Here is a 25,698-nt window from a genome sequence, read left to right on the forward strand (position 1 = left end):
CCTGCTGTACAGATGACTGCCCTGGAGAGATACAGTACCTGCTGTACAGATGACTGCCCTGGAGAGATACAGTACCTGCTGTACAGATGACTGCCCTGGAGAGATACAGTACCTGCTGTACAGATGACTGACCTGGAGAGATACAGTACCTGCTGTACAGATGACTGCCCTGGAGAGATACAGTACCTGCTGTACAGATGACTGCCCTGGAGAGATACAGTACCTGCTGTACAGATGACTGCCCTGGAGAGATACAGTACCTGCTGTACAGATGACTGCCCTGGAGAGATACAGTACCTGCTGTACAGATGACTGCCCTGGAGAGATACAGTACCTGCTGTACAGATGACTGCCCTGGAGAGATACAGTACCTGCTGTACAGATGACTGCCCTGGAGAGATACAGTACCTGCTGTACAGATGACTGCCCTGGAGAGATACAGTACCTGCTGTACAGATGACTGACCTGGAGAGATACAGTACCTGCTGTACAGATGACTGCCCTGGAGAGATACAGTACCTGCTGTACAGATGACTGCCCTGGAGAGATACAGTACCTGCTGTACAGATGACTGCCCTGGAGAGATACAGTACCTGCTGTACAGATGACTGCCCTGGAGAGATACAGTACCTGCTGTACAGATGACTGCCCTGGAGAGATACAGTACCTGCTGTACAGATGACTGCCCTGGAGAGATACAGTACCTGCTGTACAGATGACTGCCCTGGAGAGATACAGTACCTGCTGTACAGATGACTGACCTGGAGAGATACAGTACCTGCTGTACAGATGACTGCCCTGGAGAGATACAGTACCTGCTGTACAGATGACTGCCCTGGAGAGATACAGTACCTGCTGTACAGATGACTGCCCTGGAGAGATACAGTACCTGCTGTACAGATGACTGCCCTGGAGAGATACAGTACCTGCTGTACAGATGACTGCCCTGGAGAGATACAGTACCTGCTGTACAGATGACTGCCCTGGAGAGATACAGTACCTGCTGTACAGATGACTGCCCTGGAGAGATACAGTACCTGCTGTACAGATGACTGCCCTGGAGAGATACAGTACCTGCTGTACAGATGACTGACCTGGAGAGATACAGTACCTGCTGTACAGATGACTGACCTGGAGAGATACAGTACCTGCTGTACAGATGACTGACCTGGAGAGATACAGTACCTGCTGTACAGATGACTGCCCTGGAGAGATACAGTACCTGCTGTACAGATGACTGCCCTGGAGAGATACAGTACCTGCTGTACAGATGACTGCCCTGGAGAGATACAGTACCTGCTGTACAGATGACTGCCCTGGAGAGATACAGTACCTGCTGTACAGATGACTGCCCTGGAGAGATACAGTACCTGCTGTACAGATGACTGACCTGGAGAGATACAGTACCTGCTGTACAGATGACTGCCCTGGAGAGATACAGTACCTGCTGTACAGATGACTGCCCTGGAGAGATACAGTACCTGCTGTACAGATGACTGCCCTGGAGAGATACAGTACCTGCTGTACAGATGACTGCCCTGGAGAGATACAGTACCTGCTGTACAGATGACTGCCCTGGAGAGATACAGTACCTGCTGTACAGATGACTGCCCTGGAGAGATACAGTACCTGCTGTACAGATGACTGCCCTGGAGAGATACAGTACCTGCTGTACAGATGACTGCCCTGGAGAGATACAGTACCTGCTGTACAGATGACTGCCCTGGAGAGATACAGTACCTGCTGTACAGATGACTGACCTGGAGAGATACAGTACCTGCTGTACAGATGACTGACCTGGAGAGATACAGTACCTGCTGTACAGATGACTGACCTGGAGAGATACAGTACCTGCTGTACAGATGACTGCCCTGGAGAGATACAGTACCTGCTGTACAGATGACTGCCCTGGAGAGATACAGTACCTGCTGTACAGATGACTGCCCTGGAGAGATACAGTACCTGCTGTACAGATGACTGCACCTGGAGAGATACAGTACCTGCTGTACAGATGACTGCCCTGGAGAGATACAGTACCTGCTGTACAGATGACTGCCCTGGAGAGATACAGTACCTGCTGTACAGATGACTGACCTGGAGAGATACAGTACCTGCTGTACAGATGACTGCCCTGGAGAGATACAGTACCTGCTGTACAGATGACTGCCCTGGAGAGATACAGTACCTGCTGTACAGATGACTGCCCTGGAGAGATACAGTACCTGCTGTACAGATGACTGCCCTGGAGAGATACAGTACCTGCTGTACAGATGACTGCCCTGGAGAGATACAGTACCTGCTGTACAGATGACTGACCTGGAGAGATACAGTACCTGCTGTACAGATGACTGCCCTGGAGAGATACAGTACCTGCTGTACAGATGACTGCCCTGGAGAGATACAGTACCTGCTGTACAGATGACTGCCCTGGAGAGATACAGTACCTGCTGTACAGATGACTGCCCTGGAGAGATACAGTACCTGCTGTACAGATGACTGCCCTGGAGAGATACAGTACCTGCTGTACAGATGACTGCCCTGGAGAGATACAGTACCTGCTGTACAGATGACTGACCTGGAGAGATACAGTACCTGCTGTACAGATGACTGCCCTGGAGAGATACAGTACCTGCTGTACAGATGACTGACCTGGAGAGATACAGTACCTGCTGTACAGATGACTGACCTGGAGAGATACAGTACCTGCTGTACAGATGACTGCCCTGGAGAGATACAGTACCTGCTGTACAGATGACTGCCCTGGAGAGATACAGTACCTGCTGTACAGATGACTGCCCTGGAGAGATACAGTACCTGCTGTACAGATGACTGCCCTGGAGAGATACAGTACCTGCTGTACAGATGACTGCCCTGGAGAGATACAGTACCTGCTGTACAGATGACTGACCTGGAGAGATACAGTACCTGCTGTACAGATGACTGCCCTGGAGAGATACAGTACCTGCTGTACAGATGACTGACCTGGAGAGATACAGTACCTGCTGTACAGATGACTGCCCTGGAGAGATACAGTACCTGCTGTACAGATGACTGCCCTGGAGAGATACAGTACCTGCTGTACAGATGACTGCCCTGGAGAGATACAGTACCTGCTGTACAGATGACTGCCCTGGAGAGATACAGTACCTGCTGTACAGATGACTGCCCTGGAGAGATACAGTACCTGCTGTACAGATGACTGCCCTGGAGAGATACAGTACCTGCTGTACAGATGACTGACCTGGAGAGATACAGTACCTGCTGTACAGATGACTGACCTGGAGAGATACAGTACCTGCTGTACAGATGACTGACCTGGAGAGATACAGTACCTGCTGTACAGATGACTGACCTGGAGAGATACAGTACCTGCTGTACAGATGACTGACCTGGAGAGATACAGTACCTGCTGTACAGATGACTGACCTGGAGAGATACAGTACCTGCTGTACAGATGACTGACCTGGAGAGATACAGTACCTGCTGTACAGATGACTGACCTGGAGAGATACAGTACCTGCTGTACAGATGACTGCCCTGGAGAGATACAGTACCTGCTGTACAGATGACTGCCCTGGAGAGATACAGTACCTGCTGTACAGATGACTGCCCTGGAGAGATACAGTACCTGCTGTACAGATGACTGCCCTGGAGAGATACAGTACCTGCTGTACAGATGACTGCCCTGGAGAGATACAGTACCTGCTGTACAGATGACTGCCCTGGAGAGATACAGTACCTGCTGTACAGATGACTGACCTGGAGAGATACAGTACCTGCTGTACAGATGACTGCCCTGGAGAGATACAGTACCTGCTGTACAGATGACTGCCCTGGAGAGATACAGTACCTGCTGTACAGATGACTGCCCTGGAGAGATACAGTACCTGCTGTACAGATGACTGACCTGGAGAGATACAGTACCTGCTGTACAGATGACTGCCCTGGAGAGATACAGTACCTGCTGTACAGATGACTGCCCTGGAGAGATACAGTACCTGCTGTACAGATGACTGCCCTGGAGAGATACAGTACCTGCTGTACAGATGACTGCCCTGGAGAGATACAGTACCTGCTGTACAGATGACTGCCCTGGAGAGATACAGTACCTGCTGTACAGATGACTGCCCTGGAGAGATACAGTACCTGCTGTACAGATGACTGCCCTGGAGAGATACAGTACCTGCTGTACAGATGACTGCCCTGGAGAGATACAGTACCTGCTGTACAGATGACTGACCTGGAGAGATACAGTACCTGCTGTACAGATGACTGCCCTGGAGAGATACAGTACCTGCTGTACAGATGACTGCCCTGGAGAGATACAGTACCTGCTGTACAGATGACTGCCCTGGAGAGATACAGTACCTGCTGTACAGATGACTGCCCTGGAGAGATACAGTACCTGCTGTACAGATGACTGACCTGGAGAGATACAGTACCTGCTGTACAGATGACTGACCTGGAGAGATACAGTACCTGCTGTACAGATGACTGCCCTGGAGAGATACAGTACCTGCTGTACAGATGACTGCCCTGGAGAGATACAGTACCTGCTGTACAGATGACTGCCCTGGAGAGATACAGTACCTGCTGTACAGATGACTGCCCTGGAGAGATACAGTACCTGCTGTACAGATGACTGCCCTGGAGAGATACAGTACCTGCTGTACAGATGACTGCCCTGGAGAGATACAGTACCTGCTGTACAGATGACTGACCTGGAGAGATACAGTACCTGCTGTACAGATGACTGCCCTGGAGAGATACAGTACCTGCTGTACAGATGACTGCCCTGGAGAGATACAGTACCTGCTGTACAGATGACTGCCCTGGAGAGATACAGTACCTGCTGTACAGATGACTGCCCTGGAGAGATACAGTACCTGCTGTACAGATGACTGCCCTGGAGAGATACAGTACCTGCTGTACAGATGACTGACCTGGAGAGATACAGTACCTGCTGTACAGATGACTGCCCTGGAGAGATACAGTACCTGCTGTACAGATGACTGCCCTGGAGAGATACAGTACCTGCTGTACAGATGACTGACCTGGAGAGATACAGTACCTGCTGTACAGATGACTGACCTGGAGAGATACAGTACCTGCTGTACAGATGACTGACCTGGAGAGATACAGTACCTGCTGTACAGATGACTGCCCTGGAGAGATACAGTACCTGCTGTACAGATGACTGCCCTGGAGAGATACAGTACCTGCTGTACAGATGACTGACCTGGAGAGATACAGTACCTGCTGTACAGATGACTGACCTGGAGAGATACAGTACCTGCTGTACAGATGACTGACCTGGAGAGATACAGTACCTGCTGTACAGATGACTGCCCTGGAGAGATACAGTACCTGCTGTACAGATGACTGCCCTGGAGAGATACAGTACCTGCTGTACAGATGACTCACCTGAAGAGATACAGTACCTGCTGTACAGATGACTGACCTGGAGAGATACAGTACCTGCTGTACAGATGACTGACCTGGAGAGATACAGTACCTGCTGTACAGATGACTGACCTGGAGAGATACAGTACCTGCTGTACAGATGACTGACCTGGAGAGATACAGTACCTGCTGTACAGATGACTGACCTGGAGAGATACAGTACCTGCTGTACAGATGACTGACCTGGAGAGATACAGTACCTGCTGTACAGATGACTGACCTGGAGAGATACAGTACCTGCTGTACAGATGACTGACCTGAAGCCTAGTTTCTGTAGTTTAATAGTTTACTATGATGTTTTATTTAGCAGTAGGGTCTTAGTGAACTCCCCTCACAGCTCCCAGTCCTCCCACTTCAGCTTTACCCAGGTCTCCACCCCCAGGAAACAGCTACTCTGGGAGGACATCTTCCTCTGGGGCTCCCCTGAACGCTGCAGGGCCTGGGCCCTGGGAGAGCTCCCCTGACCGCTGCAGGGCCTGGGACAGCTCCCTTGACCACTGCAGGGCCTGGGCCCTGGGAGAGCTCCCCTGACCACTGCAGGGCCTGGGACCTGGGAGAGCTCCCCTGACCACTGCAGGGCCTGGGACCTGGGAGAGCTCCCCTGACCACTGCAGGGCCTGGGCCCTGGGAGAGCTCCCCTGACCACTGCAGGGCCTGGGCCCTGGGAGAGCTCCCCTGACCACTGCAGGGCCTGGGACCTGGGAGAGCTCCCCTGACCACTGCAGGGCCTGGGCCCTGGGAGAGCTCCCCTGACCACTGCAGGGCCTGGGCCCTGGGAGAGCTCCCCTGACCACTGCAGGGCCTGGGCCCTGGGAGAGCTCCCCTGACCACTGCAGGGCCTGGGACCTGGGAGAGCTCCCCTGACCACTGCAGGGCCTGGGCCCTGGGAGAGCTCCCCTGACCACTGCAGGGCCTGGGCCCTGGGAGAGCTCCCCTGACCACTGCAGGGCCTGGGCCCTGGGAGAGCTCCCCTGACCACTGTAGGGCCTGGGCCCTGGGAGAGCTCCCCTGACCACTGTAGGCCCTGGGCCCTGGGAGAGCTCCCCTGACCACTGCAGGGCCTGGGCCCTGGGAGAGCTCCCCTGACCACTGCAGGGCCTGGGCCCTGGGAGAGCTCCCCTGACCACTGCAGGGCCTGGGCCCTGGGAGAGCTCCCCTGACCACTGTAGGGCCTGGGCCCTGGGAGAGCTCCCCTGACCACTGTAGGGCCTGGGCCCTGGGAGAGCTCCCCTGACCACTGCAGGGCCTGGGCCCTGGGAGAGCTCCCCTGACCACTGCAGGGCCTGGGCCCTGGGAGAGCTCCCCTGACCACTGTAGGGCCTGGGCCCTGGGAGAGCTACCCTGACCACTGTAGGGCCTGGGCCCTGGGAGACACAGAGAATATTTTTTTTGGTGCTGCTGCTCGCTTCCATGTGCATTTAAAATGGATACAAATGGACTGAGGATAACTGCAGACATTCAGCAAAATGGAGATCTGCAGGCAAGAGGCTAAAACTCTCGGCAGAATAATAGTGACGTGTGGGTTGATGCCTTCACAATGGGGCCAACAAGACAATGCCGCTGAGATAAATGGACTAAGGACAAGCAAGCCTGCTAAACACTGCTGACTGTAATGATGGGCAAGGACACAAACGAGCGTCCCTACGTGTTGTTTATGCATGGTGACACCAGGGGGTGCTGTTTGAATAGCTTTTATTCAAAGCATTGTCAGCAAGAGCCGACTAGTGACGGAGCTTCCAGCTGTAAGTCTGACTCATTGGCTATCATATAATCAAAACGTATGTGTTATTAAAAGCAACTAATTGCAACAATAGCTTAATAAATATGCCTTCCTACCTTTTCATCTTTACCACAGTGAGTCAACAGACACAGAGAATCTAGCGACAGCTACTTTCAGTTATGTTCAATCATGTAATGTTTTATAACGTACGTACACTGAGAATACCAAACATTCGGAAGACATTTCTGACATTTGGAAAAAATGTCTACTCCCTTTCATCTACTGATTGAAGTGGATTGAAAAAAATGACATCAACAAGGGATCATAGCTTTCACCTGGTCCATCAATGTCACGGAAAGAGCAGGTGTTCTTAATGTTTTGTACAATCAGTGTATATGTGTTCACTATAAATTCCCGTACCCATTCAGATGTGATGTCATCTGCCATGTCAGCCTATTTGAAACCACTGTACAAAAAAAAGAAGATATCTTTCCCCCTTAACATCACGAAGAGAAAACAGTCTGTGGATTTATGACCCCTTCCAGTTCCTATTAACTTAAGTGATATGACTAGGCAAGTAGGCATGAGGGGGAACAAGCAGTAGGAGTGATTACTAATGAAATCCGACCCTATTTCGGTAAAGACCGCAAATTGCTGATTGGTCAAACCACAAGGTGTATTTTACTAGGTCGTGCTGCTGAGATTACAAAACCAACCAATTGAAAGGGCGTGTTGTACAACGTATCGTTTTGTTTGCAAACACTCAAGCCAATAGTATTGGTATATTTTCCCACAAGTTTGTCAGACGAATAGCAGCAAATACAATCTAGACTGGCTACGAGGTTAGATGTGCTATAGCTAGCTAACGTTAGCGAGTAAGAGTTGCACCACTGACTATATTTTAGACGAGAACTGACAGCCATTTATTTTTTTTGTATAATCTTAAATATAACATAGCCATACCTCATTTAAATATAATACGATACAATAAACATTGAATTCACTATTTATGCAGTGGTAAGGCTACTCCAGTTTCAATAGCATGACACAATATTTGTCTCCATAGCAACGACGGCACCTGAGAGGGACATTTGTCATTCGTCTGCGAAATGCGTTATTCATTTTTTTTTTGCAGCCTTTCTGTTGGGTATCATACATCATTTACTGGTACAATACTTCATACAGACACAGACTATAGTTGCAATTGAAAAATATGTGCCTGTGAATTAACCTTATGAGGATAAAAAACATTAACATTTTACAATTAATTTCCTCAATATGTGACGAAAGAAGAAAAAAAAGCATTCAATCACAAGATGAACGTGTTATAGGAGAGTGTCAACCATTAGACATTTAACGTGTACGCTGAGAGTTGGGACGCAAGTACAGGGAGTGAATAATTTAATCAATAAACGACAAAGAACCACGAGCAGCGTTCAGACATTAAACAACGGAACAGAAACAATTAAACGCCCGGGGAAGAACCCAAAGGGAGTGACAGATATAGGGACGGTAATCAACAAGGTGATGAAGTCCAGGTGAGTCTGATGAGGCGCTGGTGTGCGTAACGACGGTGACAGGTGAGCGTAATAATGAGCAGCCTGATGACCTAGGGCGCCGGTAGATGGAGTATACGTGACAATAAATAGAATCTCATTCTACTTCTGTGATGGAGACCTTGTGGTGGAGTCGTGGTTATATACAACAGCCCTTTTCTTTAATCATATTTAAATCACTGCCTCTTACACTGCTCCTAGTAAAGTTCCATTTACTCTGAGGTAATCATCATTTACTTTTCCAAGAATTAAATGGGCTTGCTGACGTCACCATCAGGTGATTAACGTTTTGTTTTTTGTTTTACTTTCCGTTCATTAACTTAATTATTTGACTTATCAGTAAACCTGCCTCTGTAATTCATATTTGAAAGGCATGGTCATAAATTGTCCCTCTCTCCTGCACAGTGTTTACTATGCAGTGTAGATTCCTCTTGTGTGTTAAAAAAAATATTCTGTGTCATCTGGAGGTTGAACAAGACATGAGAGTGGTAGACTGGCGCTGATGGTGATGAAGAGAATGGACGTGCATTTCAATTTGTAACACTGGGACCTTTCATAGATTAGCCTGTTGCCTTACGTCACTGCAAAATACATAAGGAAATTATAATCTTTTGCAAAAGGTCTACTTAAAATAGGAGCTTGAGCAGTCATTTCAGATAACAAACAGAATATTTAATGTGTATAATTTCTTCCTATGAAGATGTAAAATGACATACAGTAAGTTAATAAATACTATACATTCTGACTGAAGTAAAATAGGAGGAAAGGTTAGAAGTCACTCCTGTTTGAGGTTTTGCAATTACAACATTGCATTCATGAGTAGTCTTTTTATTTTCTTATTATTTTTCTTCACATCGACAACATTGAAAAACCAACAGAGCACTAGTGTAACATTAAATATATGACTTATAATCAAACGTGTTTAAATAACATCGATAACAATACACATAACATGACAGAATATAATTAGCAATTTACCTAGATAATGCAAGGTTCAAGGTTGATTTTAAATGCCATATGAGTCATGGAGAAGTGCATACAGCCATTCACACCTTAGTGAGGGTGTTAAGTAACAGTTCATATCTTGTTCAGAGTTGGCTCAGGTTGGGTAGGCTTCATTAAGTTGCATTAAAATTATCGTGTTTTTTTTTTGTTTTTTTTACATCCCTTTCCTGCAGTCAAATGACCAAATTGCCCTCTGGTGGCCTCCTGGGTGGAATGTAATTAAAAAATTTCATAATATATATATTAATATTAATAATATAAATTCCAACATTTTTGAAAAATATGCTGAAAATCCGGTGTTTCTATGTCCAACGGTTATATTTCAACTTCTGTGATGTATATAAAGTGTAATATTGGGATGCAAACTCAAAATGGAATACATTTCAACTCTATATCTGACATGGTGCAGACGTCGTCTTTTTGTTAAACCCACAACTATGTGAGATGGATACTTTTGTTTCAAAGTAGATTTGTTTCAGACTACCCAGAATCCCCCTGGCCCTGATTTAGACCACTGCAGTAAATGTCATCCAAAAACTCCAACATAAATACAATATTGGATGCATGCAATCATCCTTTTTTTGTGAGATTTTTTTTGTGAGAATTAACAACCAGTGCTATTCAGGGCCAACATTGATAGTAAAAGTGTGACAAAACGTTGTTAGGATGTATGACAAAATAGCTTAGTGGACTTAATGTGTTGTGAAATCTGTTGTGAATGTATCGTTTTTAAAATGGTATAACTGCCTCAATTTTGCTCGACCCCAGGATCGTTATAAATACTAATACAAAATGGTGTCATTGTTGAATGTAATGCACATTGTTAAACAAGAGGTGTTTTGTTAAGTCATAGGTGTTTTTGGACAGACAACTATAACAAGAAAGGACAAAAAACTTAACGTGTGACATTTGATAGAGAGAAAACTACGAGGAGCATAAAAAATTATACCTATTTCTAACAACTCATTACTGAATGTCTTAGGGCCACAGTTGAGGTGTTATAACCACTCATTACTGAATGTCTTAGGGCCACAGTTGAGGTGTTATAACCACTCATTACTGAATGTCTTAGGGCCACAGTTGAGGTGTTATAACCACTCATTACTGAATGTCTTAGGGCCACAGTTGAGGTGTTATAACCACTCATTACTGAATGTCTTAGGGCCACAGTTGAGGTGTTATAACCACTCATTACTGAATGTCTTAGGGCCACAGTTGAGGTGTTATAACCACTCATTACTGAATGTCTTAGGGTCACAGCTGAGGTGTTATAACCACTCATTACTGAATGTCTTAGGGTCACAGCTGAGGTGAGTAGTTAGTAGTAGGCTACTTTGGATAACATTCTCAGTCTTCATCACTAGTCATGACTGTTGATGATAATACCTGCTGGTGAGTGTGGAGAAAATGTTGTTTACGTCCTGAATGGCACCCTATTCCCCATATAGTGGTTATGAGGACAGGCCCACTGTCCTCATAAGCCCACCCCAGCCCTTCTCTCCAGTCCAGGCCCACTGTCCTCATAAGCCCACCCCAACCATTCTCTCCAGCCCAGGCCCACTGTCCTCATAACCCCACCCCAACCCTTCTCTCCAGCCCAGGCCCACTGTCCTCTAGTTCATTGTCTGAGTAGGAACCATGAGAACTATAGCTGAGCTCTGTAGCAGTGTGCCTCAGGAAGTGTGTAGGGCGAGACACTAAACCCACTCCAGCTCCTACGGTATCAGCACTTAACACGTCATCTTCTTCCCCTGCTTCCAGATCCTCCTCATCTTCATCGTCCGGGGTACCAGAGTTGCGGGTGTCTCCAGACCCAGTATTGTTGCCCTGCTTCCCCCCTGGTGGGCAGTCGGAGTCACCTTGGCCCTTGATTGCCTGCTCTTTGGCCTTGCGGCTCCGCTTCCACTTCATACGCCTGTTCTGGAACCAGATCTTCACCTGAACGGAACACAAAGTCAGAACTGAACACGACAGTTACACGAGGGATTAACATGTCAGTCAAACAACCTGCAGCTCATTTTAGTGGGTCTAAGGTTTTTAGACTGTTATCTCTATGGGACTGCAGATGGATATGAGCTATGTAGCTAAATCTGGATGGTCCCTGACACATAAAATAATAAACTTTTCACACAATTGCACAAACAAAAGGATTGAAAATCAGTTCCGGGATCATCGTGCTCACCTGTGTCTCTGTGAGCATGAGAGAGGTGGCCACCTCAAAGCGTTTAGGTCTGGACAGGTATTTGTTGAGTTTGAACTGGTTCTCCAGGTGTAGTAGCTGTTGGCTGGTGAAGGCTGTTCTGGGCCTACGACACTTCCCCATCAGACTAGCCTGAGAAGAGGCTGGAGGAGTGGAGACCATGAGAGAGAGGTTATTATCACATGTTTAAACTACTACTACTAATAATAATAGTTATTATAAAATAATTATAATGATAATAATCTATGGTTTATTTATGTCACATTTATGCGTTTCTGCTTTTCAGGTTCTTGCTCTTCTGTAAGGAAAGAGGATGAGGTTGAGATATAAACATTTTAATCTTTATAAAGCTGTCCTTTCTGATGATATCAGTTTTATTGGACTTTGGTTTACAGTTGGCCTGAGGACAGGGTGATATGGCTTTAGCAGGGCTATAAAACTCAACAGAATGCCATTAAATTAATGAACATTTCAATACCGGGACTTTGTTGATGAAGTGGACATACTGCATCAGGTGTTTCTTTATTGTAATATTGTTTAAATCTCACACTTGGCTATCGCCTATTATTTAAAATGTTATTTATGACTAAGGTAAATCCTTACAGACAAAGAGACATGATTATGGTTCAGGAGTAAATAGGCTGCAGGTCCAACGACACTCAAGATCACCTGAAAGATGCAATGACAACATATTTGTTTTGTGTGTTTGACTGCTTATTTTTGTGTAAAAAATAAATAAATCTAGATAATATCTGCATTTAAAACGAATAATTTACAAATCCATTATTTTTAAATAGATCTAAGACATGAAAATATTTATTTTATTTATTTCATGAGTCCTCCTACAATGTCGTAAATTCGACCGACATAGTGTTCAACGAAATTATAACGGCTAAATAATTATATGAAAATATACCGAAATTATGCAGCACCAATACAGTAATTAGGTTTAATAAGCAAGAGACAACATTCTGTTTCAATAATTTATTTACAACTACTTTATTTTCACACAATATCTTTTATAGCTATTATGAACAGTGGTAGAGAGGGAGACACTTCAATTATATTCAAAAGAAATACAAATGAGACGGCTGAAAGCTACTTGCCACTATAGTCACCGAGTCTTGGCATCATCATTCCAGCTCTGATCCAGTGCTCTAGCGGGAAACCAGCCATAACTGCTGCCTTTAGGTGCTCCGGGTACGGCTGGGCGAAACTGGGATAGGCGAAGGCTGTGTGCTGGCCACCCAGAACCGCGACGGGGTACATGTGGCTGGGATACATTCCAGGGATGGCTCCCTGAGACAGCTGAGTCAGTCCCTGGTGAGAGAAATTTAATAGACCCGGTTTGGGCATAATTCCGGTCTGAATGTGGATACCGCTGGTGGTCCTCCGCTGGGATGGGGTCTCCGACCGGCTGCACGAGAATTGCTGGTCCTCAGAACACAGTCCCGGGGAGCTGTCTCGGTCCACCCGGTGCGCCAACAGCGCGTCGATTCCAAAGTTCTTAGATTTCGCCATTGTGTACTTTTCCTGAGATTTTACACCAACTCAAATTATTCTTCTGAGTTATGATTGCTGGATTAGAGTTGTTTTAGGCGAAACGAAACAGCATCTCATCCAGATAGTTTTAAACACTACTGTTTGTCTAATGTTTCAGTTTTTCTAAATAAATAATAATAAAACGTTACGTTATCACTTTCTTGACAATATCATTTTTTCCTCTTGTGTTATAATTTGTCCGTCCGTGCCGTGCCAGTCGCTCCTCTGCTTCCTTTGCTATACGTCTCCACCTGAAACTGGCAACTTTTCTCACAACGCTCTGCAATTGAACCTCGGTAATGTATAAACGGGATCCTTGGGACGTCCCAACTCCGTTGAACCTCCCCAAACCCGCCTCCCCAAACCGGCCTCTGATTGGCACATCTTCCACTAATTGGTCTTTTGGCCAATCAGATCAGGCAAATATATAATGTATAACACACAGCCAGCCCAACACAGCATGACAGCATGGGCAGGACTTTGTAGGAGGTGTCAAATTTATTCCATGGACGGCAGAGTATCTGCAGGTTTTTGTTTTAAGACCTAGACAACCAGGTGAGGGCAGTTCCTTACGAATTAGTGACCTTAATTCGTCCATCAAGTACAAGGGTGGAGCGAAAACCCGCAGACACTCGATAGCTGAAAAATACTTTATTATTAGGCCTATATATGAGATAAAACAAATAGTTTTATCTTCCATCCGTGACATCACAATGATTTCTTTCCATAATAGAAAATATCACAATGCACTTAACACAATACAAATAACCCAATGGAGAAAGATGAAGCTCAAATGTATCCTATCCTTTTGGAAATGTATGTGTCACCTTTCTAAGAAGCAGCAGCCTAGGAATACTACGAGCCCATGCAGTGGAGTGAAAAGCCTATGTATATTAGATTCTGAACAAGCATGTGCTAGGTAAAGTCCCCCCTTATCTCAGCTCGCTGGTCACCATAGCAGCACCTACCTGTAGCACGCGCTCCAGCAGGTATATCTCTCTAGTCACCCCCAAAACCAATTCTTCCTTTGGACGCCTCTCCTTCCAGTTCTCTGCTGCCAATGACTGGAACGAACTACAAAAATCTCTGAAACTGGAAACACCTATCTCCCTCACTAGCTTTAAGCACCAGCTGTCAGAGCAGCTCATAGATTACTGCACCTGTACATAACCCATCTACAATTTAGCCCAAACAACTACCTCTTTACCTACTGTATTTATTTATTAATTTATTTTGCTCCTTTGCACCCCATTATTTCTGTCTCTACTTTGCACTTTCTTCCACTGCAAACCAACCATTCCAGTGTTTTTTTAGTTTTTATTTTACTTGCTGTGTTGTACTCACTTCGCCTCCATGGCCTTTTATATTTTTATTTATTTATACATATATTTGTTTGCCTTCACCTCCCTTATCTCACCTCACTTGCTCACATTGTATATAGACTTATTTTTTTTCACTGTATTATTGACTATATGTTTGTATTACTCCATGTGTAACTATGTGTTGTTGTATGTGTCGAACTGCTTTGCTTTATCTTGGCCAGGTCGCAATTGTAAATGAGAACGTGTTCTCAATTTGCCTACCTGGTTAAATAAAGGTTAAATAAATAAATAAAAATAAATTACGCATTCCTGCTGTCCATTGCCATTCATCTTTTTTTGATAGATTCTAGACCTTTCCATTAAAAATAAATTAAAAATACAGCATTTTGATTGACATGTCTACAAATTCTGTCGTCAAGAGGAAGAAGTAGCCTAATATCCGGTGCTATAAATCATCTTTATACCAAAAATAATAATTAACGTTAAATGTTTTGTTGATTCAATTTTTTGACTTTGTTGGGTGCATAAGACCAGAGGTGGAAAAAGTACCCAATTGTCATACTTGAGTAAAAGTAATTTTATTAGAAAATTACTCAAATAAAAGTGAAAGTCAGCCAGTAAACTGCTACTTGCTAAAAGTAAAAAAGTATTTGGTTTTGAATATACTTAAGTACCAAAAGTACATGTAAATGCTAAAATATACTTAAGTATCCAAAGTCAAATTAAAAGTATAAATGATTTCAAAGTCCTTATATTAAGCAAACTAGACGGACGGCACAATTGTCTTGTTTTGTTATCTACGGAAAGCCAGGGGCACACTCCAACACTCAGACATTTACAAACAAAGCATTTGTGTTTAGTGAGTCCGCCAGATCAGAGGCAGTAGGGATGACCAGGGATTTTCTCTTTAAGTGCGTGAATTAGACCATTTTCCTGTCCTGCTAAGCATTCAAAATGTAACAAATACTTTTAGGTGTCAGGGAAAATGCATGGAGTAAAAAATACATAATTCTCTTTAGGAATGTAGTGGAGTAAAAATAAAAAATAGTCAAAAATATAAATAGTAAAGTACAGATACCCCAAAAAATCTACTTAATTTGTAATTATTTACTTATTTTTACTTAAGTACTTTACGCCACTGCATAAGACCAAGTTTGCCGTTTCAGTCACCCATCCACACGTTTTAAAATCAAAGTGAAAATGGAATTAGGTCTTTTTTTCACCAAACATAAATGTAGTTGGCATTAAAATGGTTGAATCTTTGTATGGAATTTATTATGAATATAACATAATTATACGGAGAGTAGTAAACTAGAAATGTAAACTACTATTTTCTATAGATATGCTATATATGCTATATTTATATATTTTTTTTCATATTATGAATTATAATATAGCCTACCTATTTTCATTACTACAAGAGTACAAACCACAAAAATATGTATCGAAAATCTTGCTAAAGTTTCACCTTAATATTCATTCTAATCTTAACATTCGCTGAACAAGCTGGACATGTAAAACAGATTTTTTTCCTCAAACATTTATTTTCTTCACAAATGTCAGGCTACATTTTCTCGGGAAATATTTCGCCTACAGGACACCAATGACTATTTTCAGTCAAAATATATCCAGAATAGTCAAGTATATGTAGAATATTCGTTTTGTCTTCATTTAAAAGTAGGCCTATGATCGAGAGTTTCCACAATTTCAAATTCACCGTTATGAACGCCAGTGTTGCATAGGAACAAGGTTTTCAATGGTCTGATGTAATCAATCAGACTATCTGCTGAATTAATAGAACGCACCGTGTCTTTTTCTTTGTGAAAGTAAAACCCATATGGGACCGTAAAGAGATATTACCGGATCAAAGTCTGATTGACAGAGAAATGGGGAGGGACAGGGGTTAGCTGACAAGGCTGTGATTGGACAGGGCTATAGTTGGCAAGGCTGTGATTGGACAGGGCTATAGTTGGCAGGGCTGTGATTGGTTTCCAGTGTCATGTGGGATTGAAACGGGATTTTAGGTCATGCAAAGTGAAAGGCAAATGTTAGCGCCTGATTCAGACTCAGAAAATGTACACCTTTTCTATGTACTTCTCAGTAGTTGGTTCAGACTTACTGTATGGAGGTGTGAATGGATTTTGCAGGCCTGGTTAGCTTGCGCTCTGAATACATTTAATTCAACCATTGAAAACACGCCCACTTGCCTGGCAACTGTTTTTCTGGTGGAGTTTTCATTCAATAAGGTTATAGTACATTTATCTAAAGCCATCCCTTTAAATACGCTGTACATTCAATTTGAGTTTTCTCGACAGACTGGAGAGATCGGTTCAGAATATTATGTATCAATGACAGAAAGCCATGTACAGTGGGGAGAACAAGTATTTGATACACTGCCGATTTTGCAGGTTTTCCTACTTACAAAGCATGTAGAGGTCTGTAATTTTTATCATAGGTACACTTCAACTATGAGAGACGGAATCTAAAACAAAAATCCAGAAAATCACATTGTATGATTTTTAAGTAATTAATTTGCATTTTATTGCATGACATAAGTATTTGATACATCAGAAAAGCAGAACTTAATATTTGGTACAGAAACCTTTGTTTGCAATTACAGAGATCATACGTTTCCTGTAGTTCTTGACTAGGTTTGCACACACTGCAGCAGGGATTTTGGCCCACTCCTCCCTACAGATCTTCTCCAGATCCTTCAGGTTTCGGGGCTGTCGCTGGGCAATACGGACTTTCAGCTCCCTCCAAAGATTTTCTATTGGGTTCAGGTCTGGAGACTGGCTAGGCCACTCCAGGACCTTGAGATGCTTCTTACGGAGCCACTCCTTAGTTGCCATGGCTGTGTGCTTCGTGTCGTTGTCATGCTAGAAGACCCAGCCACGACCCATCTTCAATGCTCTTACTGAGGGAAGGAGGTTGTTGGCCAAGATCTCGTGATACATGGCCCCATCCATCCTCCCCTCAATACGGTGCAGTCATCCTGTCCCCTTTGCAGAAAAGCATCCCCAAAAAATGATGTTTCCACCTCCATGCTTCACGGTTGGGATGGTGTTCTTGGGGTTGTACTCATCCTTCTTCTTCCTCCAAACATGGCGAGTGGAGTTTAGACCAAAAAGCTCTATTTTTGTCTCATCAGACCACATGACCTTCTCCCATTCCTCCTCTGGATCATCCAGATGGTCATTGGCAAACTTCAGACGGGCCTGGACATGCGCTGGCTTGAGCAGGGGGACCTTGCGTGCGCTGCAGGATTTTAATCCATGACGGCGTAGTGTGTTACTAATGGTTTTCTTTGAGACTGTGGTCCCAGCTCTCTTCAGGTCATTGACCAGGTACTGCCGTGTAGTTTTGAGCTGATCCCTCACCTTCCTCATGATCATTGATGCCCCACGAGGTGAGATCTTGCATGGAGCCCTAGGCCGAGGGTGATTGACCATCATCTTGAACTTCTTCCATTTTCTAATAATTGCGCCAACAGTTGTTGCCTTCTCACCAAGCTGCTTGCCTATTGTCCTGTAGCCCATCCCAGCCTTGTGCAGGTCTACAATTTTATCCCTGATGTCCTTACACAGCTCTCTGGTCTTGGCCATTGTGGAGAGGTTGGAGTCTGTTTGATTGAGTGTGTGGACAGGTGTCTTTTATACAGGTAACGAGTTCAAACAGGTGCAGTTAATACAGGTAATGAGTGGAGAACAGGAGGGCTTCTTAAAGAAAACCTAACAGGTCTGTGAGAGCCGGAATTCTTACTGGTTGGTAGGTGATCAAATACTTATGTCATGCAATAAAATGCAAATTAATTATTTAAAAATCATACAATGTGATTTTCTGGATTTTTGTTTTAGATTCCGTCTCTCACAGTTGAAGTGTACCTATGATAAAAATTACAGACCTCTACATGCTTTGTAAGTAGGAAAACCTGCAAAATCGGCAGTGTATCAAATACTTGTTCTCCCCACTGTATATACATACATATTAATCTCCTATTCAGCACCAATTGGTAGTTAAATAAAAGTAAAATAAAATAAAGATTGTATATTTTTTTTAGGGTTAGGAATCTATTTATGAATAATAATAAAAAACAGGGTTGAGCCTTTACACACAAAATATATTGGTGAATCAAAAATAGTGGTTTGATTGATCCTGAAAGTTGACATATTCAATTGTTCAATCCATGAAATATTGGAAGGTGAGAAAAGTGTATAATAGGAGTTGAACAGTAGTCCTATAAATCTACCCTGATTTTCACTAATCATGGAACTGTCATAGGAGTTGAACAGTAGTCCCATAAACCTACCCTGATAATCACTAATCATGGAACTGTCATAGGAGTTGAACAGTAGTCCCATAAACCTACCCTGATAATCACTAATCATGGAACTGTCATAGGAGTTGAACAGTAGTCCTATAAATCTACCCTGATCCTCACTAATCATGGAACTGTCATAGGAGTTGAACAGTAGTCCCATAAACCTACCCTGATAATCACTAATCATGTGACTGTCATAGGAGTTGAACAGTAGTCCCATAAACCTACCCTGATATTCACTAATCATGTGACTGTCATAGGAGTTGAACAGTAGTCCTATAAATCTACCCTGATCCTCACTAATCATGTGACTGTCATAGGAGTTGAACAGTAGTCCCATAAATCTACCCTGATATTCACTAATCATGGAACTGTCATAGGAGTTGAACAGTAGTCCCATAAATCTACCCTGATCCTCACTAATCATGTGACTGTCATAGGAGTTGAACAGTAGTCCTATAAATCTACCCTGATAATCACTAATCATGGAACTGTCATAGGAGTTGAACAGTAGTCCTATAAATCTACCCTGATAATCACTAATCATGGAACTGTCATAGGAGTTAAACAGTAGTCCTATAAATCTACCCTGATCCTCACTAATCATGGAACTGTCATAGGAGTTGAACAGTAGTCCTATAAATCTACCCTGATCCTCACTAATCATAGAACTGTCATAGGAGTTGAACAGTAGTCCCATAAATCTACCCTGATATTCACTAATCATAGAACTGTCATAGGAGTTAACCTGTCGAGGAACGGGGTTCCGCTAGTGGAACCCCTTGCTAACAGCCAATGACATTGCAGGGCGCCAAATTCAATCAACAGAAATCTCATAATTCAAATTTCTCAAACATACAAGTATTAGACACCATTTTAAAGATAAAATTCTCGTTAATCCAACCACAGTGTCCGATTTCAAAAAGGCTTTTCGGCGAAAGCACAACATATCATTATGTTAGGTAAGCAACTAGTCACAGAAAGCATACAGCGATTTTCCAACCAAAGAGAGGAGTCACAAAAATCAGAAATAGAGATCAAATTAATCACTAACATTTGATATTCTTCATCAAATGACACTCCCGGGACAACATGTTACACAATACATGTATGTTTTGTTCGATCAAGTTCATATTTATATCCAGAAACCTCAGTTTACATTTGGCTTTGCCTCCAAAACATCCCGTGAATTTGCACAGAGCCACATCAATTTACAGAAATACTCATAATAAACATTGATAAAAGATACAAGTGTTATTCACAGAATAAAATATATACTTCTCCTTAATGGAACCGCTGTGTCTGATTTCAAAAAAACTTTACGGAAAAAACAAACCATGCAATAATCTGAGTACGGCGCTCAGAGACCAACACAACCCAAACAGATATCCGCTATGTTGGAGTCAACAGAAGTCAGAAATAGCATTATAAATATTCCCTTAACTTTGATGATCTTCATCAGAATGCACTCCCAGGAATCCCAGTTCCACAATAAATGTTTGATTTGTTCCATAAAGTTCATAATGTATGTCCAAATACCTTCTTTTTGTTCGCGCGTTTAGCCCAGTTTTCCAAAATCATGACGCGCGATCACTAGGAGCAGACGAAGTCAAAAAGTTCCGTTACAGTCCGTAGAAACATGTCAAACTAAGTATAGAATCAATCTTTAGGATGTTTTTAACATAAATCTTCAATAATGTTCCAACCGGAGAATTCCTATGTCTTCAGAAATGCGATGGAACGCAGCTAACTCTCACATGAACGCGCATGGTCAGCTTATGGGAGAGACCTTACTCAATCCCCTCTCATTCGCCCCCACTTCACAGTAGAAGCATCAAACAAGGTTCTAAAGACTGTTGACATCTAGTGGAAGCCGTAGGAAGTGCAATATGACCCCATAGACACTGTGTATTCGATAGGCCAAGAGTTGAAAAACTACAAACCTCAGATTTCCCACTTCCTGGTTGGATTTTTCTCAGGTTTTCGCCTTACATATGAGTTCTGTTATACTCACAGACATCATTCAAACAGTTTTAGAAACTTCAGAGTGTTTTCTATCCAAATCTACTAATAATATGCATATATTAGCAACTGGAACTGAGTAGCAGGCAGTTTACTCTGGGCACGCTTTTCATCCAAATGTGAAAATGCTGCCCCCTAGCCCAAACAGTAGTCCCGTAAATATACCCTGATAATCACTAATCATGGAACTGTATGATAACGGTCCAGTCGTCCTATGACTGCTGTCACATTTGTCTCCAGTGACCATAAGGTAAAACAGATCTGAAACAATTTGTTATTTATATTTACAAATCCCCTGATCCAATCGGCTTACTCAGTTACCTAGCTCTTATCAATAGCTCTTATCAATTTGTAAATTACAGTGGTGTTATTTCTATTGTAAAAAAATAACCTAGATTTTGTTCCACTTGGAACCGACAGATTGCGAGACCTTATTCATCGTTTCATCTCGCGTAAAGGTCGTGGAATTATGAGGGACTTAAGTCAAGGTCGGAATACAGTTTGTCTGTAGACACACCTTCATTTCTTTGATCTCCGCCCCCAACGAATAGCGGGCGAATAGCACGCTGTTCTCATGCTTAAGTTCAACCTCAGAATACACGTAGAGAGAAAATGCAATCGGGTCGGAATTCGGCCCCTTAAATGGAAAAAGATGGTAACAAATAATTGAATAACCAACAGGCTAGTCCTGCTGCCATAGGCCTACTGCTTTGTATGTCAGTTAGCTGGTGGTCAGACACAACACCAGGCAAAGCAGCAAGCTTTGACCCACATGCGTTTGGTCAGGGTTAGAGCGTCAGTGGAAGACAGATGACTAAAACACAGCTTTATCTGACCTTGACACTTTTGGCTTTCTACCTCTCAGTTTCACCAGCTGACATAGAGACAGTTTTCTCACAGTCAGAAAGACACACACACACACACACACACACACACACACACACACACACACACACACACACACACACACACACACACACACACACACACACACACACACACACACACACACACACACACACACACACACACACACACACACACACACACACACACACACACACACACACACACACACCTATTCCCCATCTTCTACATTGTGTTAGATATTGTGGCTTTGTTAAAAAAACATACATCAACGTCCACCACACCTAACCATCACCACACCTAATCATGGACAAAATCAGCCGTTTTTAGGGGCACTGGAAAAAAAATCTTGTGAGCGGAAATGTGAATGTTTTTGTGCAACTTCCGGTGCGTGTTTACAGTGAACACTGAGGCTGTACCCTTACAGTTTTAGACAGTAGCCTATAGTGGCTATTTGAGCATAATGTAGGGAAAGGGAAAGGGGGATACCTAGTCAGTTGTACAACTGAATTCCTTCAACTGAAATGTGTCTTCCTGCATTTAACCCAACCCCTCTGAATCAGGGAGGTTCGGGTGGCTGCCTTAATCGACGTCCACGTCATCGGTGCCCGGGGAACAGTGGGTTAACTGCCTTGCTCAGGGCCCGGGGAACAGTGGGTTAACTGCCTTGCTCAGGGCCCTGGGAACAGTGGGTTAACTGCCTTGCTCAGGGCCCGGGAAACAGTGGGTTAACTGCCTTGCTCAGGGCCCGGGAAACAGTGGGTTAACTGCCTTGCTCAGGGCCCGGGAAACAGTGGGTTAACTGCCTTGCTCAGGGCCCGGGAAACAGTGGGTTAACTGCCTTGCTCAGGGCCCGGGAAACAGTGGGTTAACTGCCTTGCTCAGGGGCAGAACGACAGATTTTTTACCTTGTCAACTCGAGGATTCGATCCAGCAACCTTTCGGTTACCGGCCCAACGCCTACCAACAAAACCAATGGAGAAAATCCCATAACATTGTCACATGGAAATAGCTTTTGATTTCTATTATATAGCCAACAGTAGCCTATATGTGGTGTTCAATGCAGTCTATGACAAATGACCTGTACCTGACTACAGTGTCCATGATAAATTATCTATACCTGACTACAGTGTCCATGATAAATTATCTATACCTGACTACAGTGTCCATGATAAATTATCTATACCTGACTACAGTGTCCATGATAAATGACCTGTACCTGACTACAGTGTCCATGATAAATGACCTGTACCTGACTACAGTGTCCATGATAAATTATCTATACCTGACTACAGTGTCCATGATAAATGACCTGTACCTGACTACAGTGTCCATGATAAATGATCTATACCTGACTACAGTGTCCATGATAAATTATCTATACCTGACTACAGTGTCCATGATAAATGACCTGTACCTGACTACAGTGTCCATGATAAATGATCTATACCTGACTACAGTGTCCATGATAAATTATCTATACCTGACTACAGTGTCCATGATAAATGACCTGTACCTGACTGCAGTGTCCATGATAAATTATCTATACCTGACTACAGTGTCCATGATAAATGACCTGTACCTGACTACAGTGTCCATAATAAATGACCTATACCTGTTACGTTCGTCATAAGGATCGGACCAAAGGCGCAGCATGGTATGCGTACATTCTTATTTATTTAAAGAATGAAACACTGAACAAACTAACAAAACGACACGTGAAGCTATACAAAAGAGTGCTGACGGGCAACTACACATAGACAAGATCCCACGAACACCAAAGGGAAAACGGCTACCTAAATATGATCCCCAATCAGAGACAACGATAAACAGCTGCCTCTGATTGGGAACCATATCAGGCCACCATAGACATATAAATCACCTAGACCTACAACAACCCTTGACATACAAAAACCCTAGACAATACAAAAACTAGCATACCCACCCTAGTCACACCCTGGCCTAACAAAAATATATAGAAAAACAGATATCTAAGGTCAGGGCGTGACAGTACCTGACTACAGTGTCCATGATAAATGACCTGTACCTGACTACAGTGTCCATGATAAATGACCTGTACCTGACTACAGTGTCCATGATAAATTATCTATACCTGACTACAGTGTCCATGATAAATGACCTGTACCTGACTACAGTGTCCATGATAAATGACCTGTACCTGACTACAGTGTCCATGATAAATGACCTGTACCTGACTACAGTGTCCATGACAAATGTCTAAACACACAATGTGTGTTTTTCCCACTGTGGGAAATAGGTGGTTGGTGGACTGGACAGATAAATCACCTTCCATCCAGCTATCTAGACCTTGGAACCCTCATTAAAGTCAACTCATTACTGAAATGGTGGTCATTTATTAAACATATTCTCATCCTTCATTAATTGCCGTTGGTTGGATCTCATAGGACAAGTTTGGTGCTGAGCGAATAGTGAGCGTAGGACACGTCCACCGGTAAGAGTTACCGTTTGGACCAGGTGCTGAGCGAATAGTAAGCATAGGACACCTCCACCGGTAAGAGTTACCGTTTGGAACAGGTGCTGAGCGAATAGTGAGCGTAGGACACCTCCACCGGTAAGAGTTACCGTTTGGACCAGGTGCTGAGCGAATAGTAAGCATAGGACACCTCCACCGGTAAGAGTTACCGTTTGGAACAGGTGTCAATGACAGTGGGTTTATGGGAAGTTTCAGAACTTCAGTTTTAGGATTTTGTTTTTTATCATGGTAATATGGCAGTTATTTACGTGTGAAAGTTGTGATTGTAAAGGCTGGTTGTAAAATCGTTATTACACATTCCAATGGGTCCAATAGGAGCGTTTTCACAAGATATGAAAGCATGCATTTAAACAATCAGGATTATTGTTAGCATATCAAATAAAATCAAATAGAATTTGTCACATGCGCCGAATACAACAGGTGTAGTAGACCTTACAGTGAAATGCTTTACTTACAAGCCCCTTAAACCAACAATGTATTATGGTCCTTTGATGAAGGCGTATGCTAACGTCTCACCGGTCAAACAAAGGATGTATTGTAGCTATGCTGATACAAGGCACGTGGTTGGTCATACACTGTCAACAGTCTCAGAATCACCCAGGTACGTGGTTAGCCATACACTGTCAACAGTCTCAGAATCACCCAGGTACGTGGTTAGCCATACACTGTCAACAGTCTCAGAATCACCCAGGTACGTGGTTAGTCAAACACTGTCAACAGTCTCAGAATCACCCAGGTACGTGGTTAGTCATACACTGTCAACAGTCTCAGAATCACCCAGGTACGTGGTTAGCCATACACTGTCAACAGTCTCAGAATCACCCAGGTACGTGGTTAGCCATACACTGTCAACAGTCTCAGAATCACCCAGGTATTCAGAGTTTGATCGAAGGTTAAACAATAGCAGAGTATATTGTGCAGCATTGAAATAATAACCATTGTGAAGAAAATACACTGAAAAATAATAACTCTGGAGGACAAAGTAAATGTACTCGTGGAAAATAATTTTGTATTTCGGTATATACAGTATTATTTGATTACAACGGGATTGTGCATAATTCCTCCTTTGATCACTGAATGTCCACAGCACTGCTCTGTAGAGATCACACCTCTGTAGAGATCACTCGTCTGTAGAGATCACACCTCTGTAGAGATCACACCTCTG

General features: G+C 43.6%; 1 protein-coding gene across 1 annotated transcript; it reads right to left on the reverse strand.

Moving 5' to 3' along the window:
• Positions 1 to 9,389: 9,389 nt before the first annotated feature.
• On the reverse strand, positions 9,390 to 13,754 carry LOC139546215 (motor neuron and pancreas homeobox protein 1-like). The gene is made up of 3 exons (XM_071354343.1): positions 13,051 to 13,754; positions 11,927 to 12,087; positions 9,390 to 11,682 (listed from the first exon to the last, which is right to left on the reverse strand). Exons 1-3 carry the CDS (start codon positions 13,463 to 13,465, stop codon positions 11,311 to 11,313), a joined length of 948 nt encoding a protein of 315 aa, XP_071210444.1. The 5' UTR covers positions 13,466 to 13,754; the 3' UTR covers positions 9,390 to 11,310.
• Positions 13,755 to 25,698: the final 11,944 nt, after the last annotated feature.

The sequence above is a fragment of the Salvelinus alpinus genome, chromosome 20, assembly GCF_045679555.1.
Source record: "Salvelinus alpinus chromosome 20, SLU_Salpinus.1, whole genome shotgun sequence".
In the NCBI taxonomy this organism is placed as follows: Eukaryota; Metazoa; Chordata; class Actinopteri; order Salmoniformes; family Salmonidae; genus Salvelinus; species Salvelinus alpinus.